At 47.9% G+C, this 15002-nt stretch overlaps 1 protein-coding gene across 1 annotated transcript in view; it reads right to left on the reverse strand.

Annotated features, from left to right (window-relative positions):
• LPCAT1 (lysophosphatidylcholine acyltransferase 1) overlaps nt 1–15002 on the reverse strand; it is a 154825-nt gene that overhangs the window by 8614 nt on the left and 131209 nt on the right. The window contains exon 13 of the mRNA XM_060254342.1: nt 7977–8115. Coding sequence (XP_060110325.1) covers nt 7977–8115 — 139 coding nt within the window. The remainder of the gene's footprint in view (nt 1–7976; nt 8116–15002) is intronic.

Raw genomic sequence — 15002 nt, forward strand, 5'->3', positions numbered from 1 at the left:
TGCTCCGGTAGGCCATTCACGCGTTCCGTCTGTCCGTCCGTCTGCAGATGGTACGCGGAACTTAAGCCCTGCTCTATCCCCGCCATTTTGCAAAACTCCCGCCAGAAGTTGGCAACGAACTGCGGGCCGCGGTCGCTGATGACCTTGTCGGGGAAGGAGTGGAACCTAACCACGTGACGGAAGAACAAGTGGGCTAGCTTTTTGGCCGTGTGGAGCTGCTTACAGGGGATAAAGTGCACTTGCTTGGAAAAAGTATCCACCACCACCAGGATCACTGTTTTCCCCTGTGAAGCCGGGAGTTCTACAATAAAGTCCATGGACACCACTGACCAGGGTCGGGATGCGGTGGGCAGAGGCTGCAGTAGGCCAGGGGGTTTCCCCCCTTGCTTCTTGGCCATTATGCAAGTCGGGCAAGATCCAACAAACTCTGATATGTCTCTTTTCATCTGGGGCCACCCGAATTGGCGATTCACAAGGTGCAGCATTTTCACATACACGAAATGGCCGGCTAGCTTACTGCAGTGGCAGTGCTGCAAGATATCGGCATGGAGGGCTTTGGGCACATAGAATTTCCCTTCGTAGTACCAAAACCCCCCTTCCCCTTTCACTATGCCTTTTGGTCTTTCCCCCCTTCCTTCTCGGTCTCTTCTATTAGTTTGCTGCCTCCCCACGGGTCCGGTTGCCCTGTTTTCTACCCGGACCTGGTCATTACTCCCCCCGCAAAGGCGGAGGGGGGAATGATTGAGTCAATGACTTCTTCCCGCTGGCTCTCATGTTGGGGCAGCCGGGAGAGTGCGTCTGCTAGGAAGTTCTTCGAGCTGGGGATGTGCTTAAGCACAAAATCAAATTTGACAAAGGACCCTGCCCACCGGATCTGTTTGGCCGTTAGTTTTCGTCCTTCTCTGCCCATCCCATCGAGTATAACTTAGCCCTGGGGAGCTCTTACCCTGGGATCAGTTCTATTGCACAGTCCGTGTCCCGGTGGGGCGGCAGCTCATTGGCTTCCTCCTCACTGAACACGCGTTTGCCGGGGGTGGTGTGAGGCCCCACTCCTCCCTCCAGTGGTGGTGTTTGCACCACCAGTCTGTAAAGTCTATTGTTCGGGCTTCCCATTTAATGTCCGGCTGGTGTCGGGCTAGCCAACCCACCCCCACCACCACGTCGAAGGAGGAGGATGAGGCCACCACAAAAATCTCTAGCCCCCAATGGTCCTGGGTTCCCACCGGCACCCCCTGAGTCTCTTCGGTGCACGGCTCCCCTCTCATTGCGGTCCCGTCCATCTGTTCAAACTGGATGGGGTGAGGGAGCGGGGTCTTTGCCAGTCCTAGGGCTTCCACTAACCAGGGGGTAATGATCTCCTGGGTGCACCCGGAGTCTATTAAGGCTCGGGTGTGCGTGAACTGCTTTAATTTGGGGTTCAGCAGCATTACTGGCACAAAAAGTAGTTCTCCCGTTATGCTCACCCGTAGTGGTGCCGTCAGCTCCACGACTTGCCGCGTGGCACCTTTCAGTATAGGTCGCTGTCGTTTCCCGCCGACTCTGGATCCCACGATTCTTTTCCCGAGTCGTTGACCATTATAATATCCTCGTCAATCGCCAGGGATGCGGCGACGTTGCCCCGACTGGGCTCCTTCGGCTTGCTTCCCCCTTTCTTGGGCCCTCCCGCTGGGGTCTTCGCCACCGGGGTGGACGTGCGCGGCTTCTCGTGGCAGTTGGCGGCCAGGTGTCCGGGGTCGCTGCAGCGGAAGCATCGCCTTCCAGAGGCCTGAGCTGGGCTGCTCCCAGGCCCCGTCGGTTTCTTCGGCTCTAGTTTTGCGGCAGCCTTTGGGGTGCGTCCCCCCCTTGCCCGCCTGCTGTTGCTGGCGTCTTATCACCACATGCTGTAGATTGGTCTCGACCTCTCCCGCTAATTGGATCCACCCCACCAGCGTTTCGGGGCGCCCTTGTTGGTAGCAGCAGTCAAGTATGCCCGCGTTAAGGCCGTTCTGGAAAGCCTCGTACTTCATGCGCTCGCTCCAGCCCCTCACTTTGGCGCAGTGGGCCTGGAAGTCGGCGGCGTACTCCCGGATTGTTCTTGACCCCTGTTCCATCCCTCGTAAAGCTGCGAGGGCCTTCACTTCTTGCAGGGGGTCCCCATACTGGCGCAGCATGGCTTGAAGGAACCCCGCCACTGTGGCCAATTCGGGACCCCGGGTTGCGTACAGGCTCACGAACTACCTCCTCACTGCCCCCTTCAGCTTGGAGCCTAGGTAGTCCACTCAGCTCACCTCCGTCAGGAAGGTCACCCCCCAGTGTGTCATGAAGCTGTTGCACTGGATGGTGAAGTACTCAACTTCTTCTGGGTCCCCGTCAAAAGTTAACAGCAGTTCCCTTCCCCTCGCCCCATCCCAGGGTTGTGGCCCTGGGGCAGGGGGGCCTGCTGGCCACCCTGGTGGTAGTGCTGGCACGGGGGCAGGTACGGGTTGCAGCCCAACGGGGGCCGGCGTGGGTGCTGGCACTGGAACCGCTGGCTGCTCAGGGACGGGCTCGGCCAGGACCGCTGGCTGGTCCGGTGCAGGCCCGGCTGGCTCCCAAGGTCCTCCTGCCGGCGGTTGATCGCCTGGGGCTCTCGGTAGTTGCTCCCAGATCAGGTCCAGTGGTCTCTGGAGTTCATTTGTGATCTGCATATGGCTGGCTTGGACCTCGTTCTGGATCTCTCTCGCCCATAGCAGCATCTCATTTCTGAGCAGGAGGGCTTCATCGCTTCCCCTCGGGACTTGGCCGTCCCCTTCCTCCAGGCTACCGCCTCCTGCCGCTCCATTTTCCCCCTCGGCTCCCGTGTCAGTGAGCAGAGTGGTATATCGCCCGGCCGCTTCGTCCATGAGGGCCGTTGATTTGCGCGGCTGCCACTGCTTTGGGGTGTAGAGCAGAATGGAGAAGTGCACCGGTGATTTCGCCCTCTTTCGAGTCACAGTGACTCCGCATGGGACTGACCATTCATCTATCGGTTCGGTGGACTCTCCGTTATCCAGTACTTTGGCAGCCATCCAGCTGGAAGTTGCCGGTCTGGATAAGCTCCAAGGCGGATCAATTCCAAAATGTCAGACTTGGAACTTCAAAGTAAACGGACCATAGTTTGTAGCAGCTTAATCCATTTTATTTGAGAACTAGTTGTCTGTAGCAATGACGAATTGGAATTGATACATTTCAAAGCGATACATGCCATTTTAACCTCTAACATCAAAAGCTAAACAATAAAGTCATTCTCACACATTTGGAAGGCAATAGATGGTTCTCATGCTCCCTTATCTCTTTCCCAAGGAAGGGCCCCTGCTGGTTACCTTGAGGCGCATAGCTATCTTCAAAGTCCGTCTACATTTGTTAGGGCTATGTGAAGAATTCCCATGGGAGTTGTTTATTGTTGCAACAGTGTTTGAAATGCAAACTCCTAAGCAAAAGGGTTAGTAGAGCCATTCAAGATGGAGTTAGTTAGGGCAAGGGAGCATGAACAGTTCAAAGCGTTTTAAACTAGTAAGTTACAATGTCTGACAGTCTGCCTGGCTCCAGCTCTGACGCTTACAGCAAGCGCCAGGATTGCTCCCTCTGCCCTCCGATCCCGGCGCATGCTGTAAGCATCAGAGCTGGAGCCAGGCAGACAGGCACGGAGGAAGCACCCGCCCCCTCCGCAAACCCAGCGCTTTGCGAGGCCGGCTGTGGAGAGGGCAGCGTGCTTCCTCCGTGCCTGTCTGCCTGGCTCCAGCTCTGATGCTTACAGCAAGCACTGGGATCAGAGGGCAGAGGGAGCGATCCTGGCGCTTGCTGTAAGCGTCAGAGCTGGAGCCAGGCAGACAGGCACGGAGGAAGCACGCTGCCCCCTCCGCAGCCGGCACTCGCGAAGCGCTGGGTTTGTGTGGGGGGGCAGCGTGGAGCGATCCCAGCACTTGCTGGAAGAAGCTGGAGCTAGGCAGGCAGGCGTGGGGGAAGCGCCGGGATCGGAGGCGGAGGCAGCGGATCGCCCCCGAGGAGGAAGGTGCGTCCTATGGTCCGGAGCGCCTTATGGTGCGAAAAATATGGTAATTTTTAAAGTTTTTATTTCTTCCAAAATGGTGGTTGCAACTTTCTGCTTCCCTTTAAAAATGTTTTCCTTCAAAAGGCTTTTAAAATAATTATCAGCGATAATGTATTTACCTTATAATTGTCACCTCTGTCAGCTTCACCAATTTTTAATGTCCCGAACACTTTAAAAACTTTGTTTAAATTTTGACCTCCTAGCAATGGCCGCTGATGTTTTTCTATGATATTATAGTCCTAGAGTAGGCTAGCTGCTTCAATGATTTCTCTTTTCCATCCAACACTTCCTGCTTTCCTTGCCACCAAATCCCATTTTCACTAGCAAAAACATCTCGCAACGTTTGACGTATTTCCTGTGTTGACTGTGAGAGCTGCAAATCTGTGACGATGGGGCTTTTTTAACAAAACCGCAAGCAGACAAAACAATAAATTCCTTTCCACTTTTTAGCACTGTCCTTTAAATTTACAAAGTTCAAATTTCGCCCCTTCTCCCCTTCTTCTTCCAAACTTTCTGAATCTCTATTTTCCACCTTCTGATTTTATTTTGTTTAACTTTAAATAGTCCCGGAATGAAGATAGTCATCAGTACCTTTTTCTGCAGTTATCCAGATTCAACACCGGTCTTGTATAGCTTTAGATGTTTAGCAGTCTCAAAGAAGGTTAGGATCCTGTCGAGCTTATGTTAAATAAATGACCCTGGAAACTTCTGCAGATGACGAATATGCAACTTGTCTCCGGACACCCCTCAAAGGAGCCCCCCCGGGACTTCTTTTTAGCCAAGGTAAATCTCCTCAGTTTCCTGTGCATATCTTGGACTGATCTCTGACTGAGAAAAGTAGGCAATAGGCATTAAATTGCCTCCACTACCCCGAACAGAAGCCCCAGTCTGCTCCCCTTCTGAGAAGCAATTCAGCTCGGCATTTTCCAACCCCGGAAGTCCAAAGAACTTGCGGATGTAATTTCTGAGCCTCTGGCTATTATTTTTGAGAATTCTTGGAGGACAGGAGAGTGCCGGAAGATTGGAGGCGGGCGAATGTTGTCCCCATCTTCAAGAAGGGGAAAAAAGTTGATCCCAGTAACTACTGACCCATCAGCTTGATGTCGACACCTGGGAAAGTTTTAGAACAAATCATCAAACAGTCGGTCCTGGAATATTTAGAAAGAATGGATGTGATTACTAAGAGCCAGCATGGTTTTCTCAAGAACAAGTCATGTCAGACTAACCTGATCTCTTTTTTTGAGAAAGTGACTACCTTGCTGGATCGGGGGAATGCTGTAGACATCGTTTATCTTGATTTCTGTAAGGCTTTTGATAAAGTTCCACATACTAGGGGTCTTAGTGGATCATACTCTGAACATGAGTCAACAGTGTGATGCAGTAGCTAAAAGGGCAAATGCAATTTTGGGCTGTATCAACAGAAGTATAGTGTCCAGATGGTATAGCTTTACTCTGCTCTGGTAAGACCTCACCGGGAGTACTGTGTTCAGTTTTGGGCACCGCATTTTAAGAAGGCTATAGACAAGCTGGAACGGATCCAGAGGAGGGCGACAAATATGGTGAGGGGTCTGGAGACCAAGTCCTATGAGGAAAGGTTGAAGGAGCTGGGGATGTTTAGCCTGGAGAGGAGGCGGCTGAGAGGTGATATGATCACCATCTTCAAGTACTTGAAGGGCTGTCATCTAGAGGATGGTGTGGAATTGTTTTCTGTGGTCCCGGAAGGTAGGACCAGAACCAATGGATTGAAATTAAATCAAAAGTGTTTCTGGCTCAACATTAGGTAGAACTTCCTGACTGTTAGAGCGATTTCTCAGTGGAACAGGCTTCCTCGGGAGGTGGTGGGTTCTCCTTCCTTGGAGGTTTTTAAACAGAGGCTAGATGGCCATCTGACAGCAATGAAGATCCTGTGAATTTAGGAGGAAGTGTTTGTGAGTTTCCTGCATTGTGCAGGGGGTTGGACTAGATGACCCTAGAGGTCCCTTCCAACTTTATGATTCTATGATTCCAGTAACATCTTAATTAAGCTTTTTCCAATTGTTATTAATTCCACAAATCCTTTTAAAAGTTTCTATAATTCCCACAAACGTGGTTACTTCATATCAAGCTATTGCGTCTTTGTCTTCAAGAAAATCTTTTTTTGTTTGAAGATAATTATATCCATAAATCTTAAGATGCTGGGGCAGGCAGACTTTGTATCCTTGTCAGGACTCCAAATACAGCTGTGAGCAAAGTTGTAAATTTCAGGACCCCAGGTTGCTCTAGACTCAAAAGCCAGTGGCAAAAACTTCAGTTTCTGCAGAAAAACTCCAAGAAACAACCTATAGGGTACGTGTGGTTGACCTCCCTTTTATCTAGGGAGATTCTGCCAGCAGGAATCCTCTTCTTGCCAGTATTTAGCTGTGTTGTGTCTTCACTTCTCTGTGAAGACATCAGCCTGTCATTACATCCTCACTGGAAGATCCCACTCAGAGGAACAGATCAATACAACTTGAAAGTGTTAACTCTCCCAGCTCTTCCAAAAACAGGAATTCATGGCAAGAATTTCAGTTTTTCTTCAGCAAAGGCAGGTCATTCTAGATTTTAAAGGACAAGATAAAACAGAACCTTCTCAGGAAGATATTCAGGTGATGGCCAAATGATCTCTTGCAGGACCCTCCTCACAAAGGCCACCTCAGCAGAAGGAACATTGTTGATTTTACCAAACTTGCATGAATTCAGCACCGGTACTTGATGGTAACTCTGCAGACAAATTTCACTCAGAGTAGCCTCTCCCTGCCCTTGTAGTCCATGAAAACTGCTGGCATGCCTCTTTTGGATGAAAATGCACAAGGCAGGGTTGGCACACAACCCTCCCAACTTCCATACTTGCTGAGTGCATATAACGGTCACAATGAAGAAACATTTTTAAAGTTAATTTTTTCAGAAGAATGTTAGTCATGGATTCAAATGGGGGTCCCAAGAATCCAGCTCTGGTTTCAATTAGGAAAAATGTTTCTAGGGTGATTTGATGATGATAGTACATTTCAAAATCTACAAAAAGGAGGGTTAGCAAACAACAGTATTTTTCTTTGCACTCGGTGGCTGCTACAGTGTACCTGCATTAAGGTCTCTATTTAACCCTCCTGAAGAAACCCAAGAAACAGACAAATGTCTGACTGTCCATGCATCCCAGGGACTCTCCTGACTTCAGTGATTCAGTATGTGTATAGGAGTGCCTAAATTGCCAGCAGTGCAAAGACCATGGAAGCCAGGTAGCTATACTCCTTTAAGCCATTGCAGCTCCACCTCCAGGCTGCTAGCTGGGCTTTGAAACTTGGATCCTAAACCTTGCTTCCATCCACACTGCACCTCATCTGTTGCAAGGGCAGTCTCGACTGGAGAATATGTTCCTCCAGCATTATCTGTATCCCTTTATGCAAGACGACTGTGTTTTGAGAGCTGGAAAATAATCTCTGCAGTGGAGGTCTACTCCTACAACTGACAAAGTACTAAACACGCAGAAACAAGGCACAGGATCCCAGTCTAAGACTTGGGACATAGAAACAGTCCTATTCAGAAGATACTAGGCCCTTGTGGCCATCACATGTACTTTGAATTAAGACACGTGCTCTGTGATATATATATGCCATTCCAGTGTTGGAGAGGAGCTGACAGTAAATCACAGAACTAATATGGTATATATATGACATTTTTAAAGTTGCCTTCTCATCCAACTTGGGATCCAAGCCAGTTAAAAATGAAAACAAACTTTTATTTACATGCATGCACGCACACACACACACACACACACAATTAAATAGAGACATTGAAACACCTTCAATTGAGCCTGGATGTACTAACCCTCTCCTCCAGATGCTCCTCGGTATACTTGATTCTTATAGAAAAGTTCTTTTTTCTATGAATTTTTTCAATAATTTCCTAAACTTACCATATGTAATTGTACCCTTTTCTTCTTTGTCTATAGCTCTAAACAAGTTTGATACATTAAGGTCTGAGACACCCATGGCAGTCTTTAAAATGCAAGTTAAATCTTCTTCTTTTAGTGCTCCCATTTCTGATTGATACATCTGTGAACAAGTATAAAAGATTATTTTTGCTCCAACAAAGCAACACATTTACACTAATTTGATTAACCATAGGTATGTCAAAGATGCAGGTGGTTATCCTGAATCAATATGTGAAACTCACCTCTGCAGCAGCACAAAGGTCCTCCTTTGTGAGTTACACCCCCAGCCCACAAAAGGTCTGCAAGCCCTGTGTGAGTTACACCCCCAGGCCACAACCAGTCCACAAAAGGTCCGCAAGCCCTGTGTGAGTTACACCCCCAGCCCACAACCAAAGAGGCTTTCCACTTTTCTGACAGCAATGGTTTCAACATGACATGACCCTTTTAGTAACTGATTAAAACAACTCATCCTACTCCCACATCTCATCAAAATTCCACTTTGTGAATTAAAATACAGTTTAAGAATGCAGCATTACTTTAAAAAAAATCTGTTACTTTTAAAAAACTGACACCTAAGATAGTGTTAAATAAAAAATGTCATAATACATATATGTGCAAAATCCAACCACAACAAAAGTTACTAATCAAAAGCTCTTTCAGTACCTGCTGAAGGAAACTAAGACCGTTTTCGCACACAGCTTACCTCGCAGCCACAATCCTGTTCCCTCCGCAGCGTCCGGTCAGATTTCCCACCATCTGCGCCGAAGTTACAGGAAGTGCCGCAGTTTTTGCGTAGCAAATGTAAAACGCTAAAACCCAGTTTATGTTTGCTATGCAAAAGCCGCGGCACTTCCTGTAACTTCGGCGCAGATGGTGGGAAATCCGACTGGACGCTGCGGAGGGAACAGGATTGTGACTGCGAGGTAAGCTGTGTGCGAAAACGGTCTAACATTAACAGCTCATGAATAAAGTAGTTTTCACTTGTTGTCTAAATTCCAATAAGATCTGCAGCCTGATAGGCCTCCCTCAAGAATCTATTCCATTGCTGTGACACAACAGCAGAGAATTCTAAGGATGCTGTCCACAAACCTATTTGTGCTGATAGCATGCCTGAGCAATACCTCCCCAGGTGTGGAGGTCTTCCTGCAGATATTCTGGCTCTAAAGTGCAAAGAAATGCGTTTTTGCTTGAGAGGTTTGAGGGGAGCAAAAACCTCCACTGTGTGTTCTAAGCCCCCCCCCCCCTCAGACACAAGAGAAAAACAGGTTGCTTACCTGTAACTGATGATCTATGAGTGGCCATCTGTGCATTCACACCTATGGGAGAGTGCACCTGCGCTGACTCTGATCAGTATTTAACAAGCCAAAGGATTTTCACACCCAGATTCTACTGCATTTTCACACCCAGATTCTAGATGACCACTTGAAGATCATCAGTTACAGGTAAGCAACCTGTTCGTCTTTGTTATGGTCTCTGTGCATCACACCTATGGGAGATAAGCAAGCAAGGACTACATCTGAAGGAAAGTGCTGGACGTCAACCAGGCATAGCTGATTGCAGGTTCACACTTCCCATTTGGTAACACTGCTGTGGAGAGGCACCAAAGGCATAGTGATGATAACAGTATGCTGGAATGCCCAGGTCACAGTCCTGGAAAACTCATGTAATGGAACCCCCTAGAGGAAGGTTTAGATTTAGCTAAGGTCCTAGCAGAATGGCCTTGAATCAGGCAAGGAAACAGCTCCTTGGGTAGGAGATGGTAAATAATTCCCATTAGCCATTAGGAGAGTCTCTGAGAAGAGATTTCATGGTCCAGCTTTAGAGAAATGGAGGAGAGGAACAGGCCAGGGTCTTTTCTGTGAAGAAATAGGGGGAGCCTCTGGAAGGAAGAAATAGGGGGAGCCCTTTTGACATCTAGGGAGTGGAGTCTCTCAACATTGTGGACACAGGAAAGAAGGCTGTAAGAGAGATGTCCACACTAGGATGGAATTCAGACACTACTTCTGAGAAAAAAGATATCTCAGAGAGAGAAAAACCACCAGTGTTGTGAAGTGAAGGGGCATCATCATGTAGAGCCATGAGTTCAACTAGCCGATTGATGGAAATGATGGCCATCAATGATTTCCTCAAGAAATTGTGGACTATCTTAGTGGTCTGAGGTAGACATGGAAACATATTGAGAGAGGTTGGCCTCACTCAGAAACTGTCTCCTAGAGAACTGGCATCCACTCCTGTTCTGGAGCAAAAAATGCTGACATTTCTGATCGTAGGCAGTGGCAATCGTGTTGATCAGAGAGTGACCCCAAAGGCAGAATACAGGGCAGAGAGCTGTCCAAATGATCTTCCACTTTGGAGGCGATGCTGCTCCACAGCACAAAGGTCCCCAGGCAGGTGGGTGGCCATCAGGAAGAATGGAGGTCTAAGAAATCTGCCCATATGCCCATTACTAGGGCACGAGTGTCCTGGTAACACTCTCCCTTCAACCGATGATGGAGATGCAGGTTGAGATTGAACGCGAGGAGGGAGACAGACATCACCAAGATGGCATAAAGAAACGTAGAGCCTATTCTACAATTAGCAGTTGCAGGAAAGTGGTGTAGTGGTTGATGCAGTGGGGGGAGGGAGGAGGACAAGAAGGAAAAGATGATGATATTGGATTTCTATCCCACCCTTCAATCTGAATATCAGAGTTTCAGAGCAGCTCACAATCTCCTTTACCTCCCCCCCCCCCCACAACAAACACCTTGTGAAGTAGGTAGGGCTGAAATAGCTCCTCAGAAGCTGCCCTTTCAAGGACAGCTCTGCATGAGCAATGGCTGACCCAAGGTCATTCCAGCAGCTGCAAGTGGAGGAGGGGGAATCAAACCCAGTTCTCCCAGATAAGAATCCACACACATAACCACTACACCAAACTGGGAGGTCATGGGCTTGACACAAGACATATTGTGTGTATATCTCAAACCCAATGTAAGGCAGTTTTAATGACAGTCATGGATACAGCAAGGGGGTGAAGAGGTGCCCCTGAGAGCAGGTTGAATTCCATTTCCCACCAGTCTCGGGGCCAGGATGCTGGATGGTAGGGAGAAGCAGAGCAATAGGGAGTCAATGGATGATCAGAGGAACCTGAAAATACAGGATGCATGAAAATTTTGGCAAATACCAACATCAAGGTGTTTGAGACCATTAGGCCCCAAAGACCTTGAACGCGGAGAGCTATGCCTCCTCACTGTGCTTGAGGCAGATCCACGACAGAGATGATGTCCTGCTCTTTCTGTGATGAGGACAAAACCTACAAGTTGGTGTTTATGACTGTCCCTATAAACTGGGCCCTGATTATTGGGGGGGGGGCAGTCAGGTGGTTCCTTGTGCGTCCCAAATATTGGAGTAAGCCAAGAGTGGATTGAATGTTGTGGGTGAGATTCTGTTTGGATTTTGTGACCAACAGCTTGTCATCTATCATTGGGAAGAGGGTTATACCCAGGAGGTAAAGGTAGGTTGCGACGAGCACCATGGTTTTGGTGCAGATGCATGGGTCCATTGGAATGTCAAGTGGAGGACTTTGTATCAGATGTGGTCCACCCGACTGCAAATTTAGATATTTCTAGTGGTGGAGGCATATGCAGATGTGAAAATATGTGTCCTGTAGAGCCCAAGTGGCCATCCATGCCTCTTGCTTTAATCAGCAGGAGGCGACTGTGTAGGGAAGTCATGTTGAATTTGTGGTAGGTGATGAATCCCTTCAGTGCCCTGAGATCCATGATGAAGCTGGGGCCCTTGCTCTTTTCCAGTTCTGTGATGTACCAGAAATGTAGGCCGAAGTCCCAGAGGGATGGGGGAAACTGTTTCCATGACCCATTCAGTGAGGGGTGTTTGTACATCTCCCAGAAGGACAGCCAAGGACACTGTGGAGGCAGCAGTGGCAGCAGGCAAAGGGAGGGTTGCTGTCCTTTTTGCTGATAGATGTCCATTCCCAAAGTCAAGTGCTGATGTGGGAGGGTGTTTTGGTGCCAGTGTCACTGGACTGTGGTTGGGTGAGGAGCTGTCAGTGCTTGGAGACCATAACCATTTGGAGAAGATTGTGCACTCATGCTTCAGGCTGGAAAGTGGATCCAGTGTTGGGGGGCTTAGTCAATGGATGGTGATGCTAGCCATTGAAGCAGTGAGCTGATGGGGATGGCTGGTGACTCCAACGTGGATCCTTTCAGAGAGGTGAGTGGCATATGACAACTGTGGTCAAGTTTGCCATGCTTGTCGTCCTCCTCCAATCCCTTGCCCCTCCCTGCAGTTTTCTGACAGGTATTCAGGACTCCGACTTAGATGCCAAGTTTGTTTGTTTGGGAGAGAGATTGGCATCGGAAAAGAAAAAGAGCCATGAGAGTTTTGCTCTCAGAGGGCTCAGGCGCCAATATCACTGGTTGGGCCATGTGTTGTCCGAAGTCAAAGATGTGCAGGTCTCTGTAGTTGGTGAGAGAGTCGACTTGAGCACTGCAGAACAGTGTGTAGTTTGTTTTTTCCACAGAAGAACATAGCGCACTGCATGCATGGATCTGTGAGGTGAGTTTCCACAAGGCAGGGGAAGCAGAGGGAGTAATCATCCAGAAAGGGGGGGGGGGTGTACTCCCACACTTGGATCAGTGCTTGAAACACCCAGTGCCTTTCCATGAGTGGTGCAAGGAAAGGAGATTAGAAGAGAAAGAACAGTGCGGGGAGGGCACTGGAAGGACTGAGGAAAGTAAAATCTGCTACTTTCTCCCCCCCACCCCCCTTAATTATAATAATAATTATAATTCTAGGAGAAGTTGCAAGAGACCAATAAAGAAAAGGAGTAGAAGTGGCTATTGGAAAAAGGGAAATTTAACAAAAAGTACCGACTGGAGCAAGGAGAATGATCAGTATTGCGGTCAAAACAGGACTGGCAGGATGTCTGTGCCCACTCCAGTGAGCACGCATGGTGGGGTTTCTCTGCATGTCCATGAAAATCCTTTGGCTTAAGTACCGACTTAGGTCAGTGCAGGTGCACTATATCCCATAGATGTGATGCACAGAGACCACACAAAGAAGATGGATCTGTAACATCCTAAGAAAAAGACGCCTGTCCTAATTTAACATCTGACAGGGCATATTTAGAGAAAGGGAGAGAGGATTTGTGTCTTATCCATTTTCTTTTGGAATCCCTTGCTCAATTTGGTGCTGTGTTAAAAGTCAGTTTGTAACCTTTTTTTTAAAGTAAATACTTTACTTTTGGTGCTGGCAACGGTTCTCTGCCATAAACCTCCACTGTCTTGGACACATAATTTAAAAAAAAAAGTGTTGGCGAGGCAGGCAGTTGGCGAGTGGCTATTCCTCCAGGAGGCACACAAGGCAGTAAACTGTCCCATGATGACCAGGCACTAGACACAGACGCACACAGAGGCAAGGCCTCAGAACTTGGAAGAGAAGCTGGGAGTCCTGACTAGAGATGGCCACCGAATGGGAAAATGGTGGTTCATGTTCATTCGCGGTTCATTTGATTGCCCAAACCAGTGCTTTGTTTTGTGATTCACATGGTTGCTTGAACCAGTTCATGGTTTGTTTGGTTCAGGAGGTATAAAACTCACCGGAAGTCTTCAGCAGGCTCTCCTCCACCTGCCCTCCAGATTTGCTGAAGATTGGATTTGGAATGTCCGAGTTATAGCCACCCAAAGCAGGTGCCTCCAGGAAAGCTCAGCTTCAGCTCTCATAACAACTAACTCTTCTCTTTTTGTGCACAAAAGTGAAAGCAACAGAGTCAGGAAGTCTGCTCCTGTACAGCAGAACAGGAGCTCCGTGATTGGCTCCCAGAGCTGCCAGTCAAGCTATGGACAACTGCTATGGATGTTTGTAGGACTCCCAGAAGTCCACCCTCAGTGTTGCCAAGGAATTGATTGAATCAGCATTAGGCTGTCTGGGAAAATGAACTGCAAAAAATGAACCAAACAGACAACCAAGGAAAAAAGGCAGTTCATTTTCCAGTTTGGGCAAACAAACTGGTTCAAAATGAACCCTGAATCAGCCCAATTAATGCACAAATTGCAATTTGTGTATCGGTTCGTGCCCATCCCTTGTGTCCTGACCCTCCCAGTGGGCAATCCTTTACAAAGGTCAAGTGGTGGCAGTGGGCTACCTGAGAGTGGAAGTAAAGCCTCTCCAGGTGTTGAAAAAAATCTAGGAGGGCAGAGTAGAATGGGGACTTCAGGCCAGAGCAGGCACATTCCACCACAAAGGCATTCACAGCTTTTAAGTTATAAGTGGTTTTCAGTTAGAACTGGCACACCACTTGACTACACAGTATGTGATGACTTTCAGTTGAATGTGGTAACTACTGATAATAACTTTAGGTGATATGAATCTGGGATGGCACTTTTATAAGCATAGGTCACCATCTGATGCTGCACTCATCAAGTAGCAAGCAGGCATGCATGGATCATGTCTTGCTTCCAAATTTTGCATTTTAAAAGAGTACAAAAGATGATCCAGTTTGTATGACTATGACGGCATTTAAGTGTAGTTCATTATGCTTGAACATACACCAGTTCGCCTCATTCTCTGCTTGCTGGGTGCCAACTGTTCAGAGAGCTACTTGGATGCATCTGAGTGAATGTGGATTGATCTGCTTGGCACAATTACTGTGATTTCTCACACAATTATATTACTTTCTTATTTTCCTTCATTTACATATCTTCTTTCTACCTCAAGGAGAATCCAAAGTGGCTCCCCTCTATTTTATCCTTACAACAATCCTGTGAGATGAGTTAGGCTAAGAGTAGGGATGGCATGAACCAAGAAATGAATCACAGTTTGAGCATGAATAAGGCCAGTTCATGGTTCATTTTGAACTAGTTTGCTTGGTTGTGTTGTTCCCAAGCCAAAACATGAAACACATTTTTCCTATGGTGGTATGTTTGGTTCATTTGGAATACTGTGTACAATTTTGGTCACCTCAAAAAGGATATTATAGCACTGGAAAAAACTCCAGAAAAGGGCAACTAG

The sequence above is a fragment of the Heteronotia binoei genome, chromosome 14 (genome assembly GCF_032191835.1).
Source record: "Heteronotia binoei isolate CCM8104 ecotype False Entrance Well chromosome 14, APGP_CSIRO_Hbin_v1, whole genome shotgun sequence".
Lineage (NCBI taxonomy): Eukaryota > Metazoa > Chordata > Lepidosauria > Squamata > Gekkonidae > Heteronotia > Heteronotia binoei.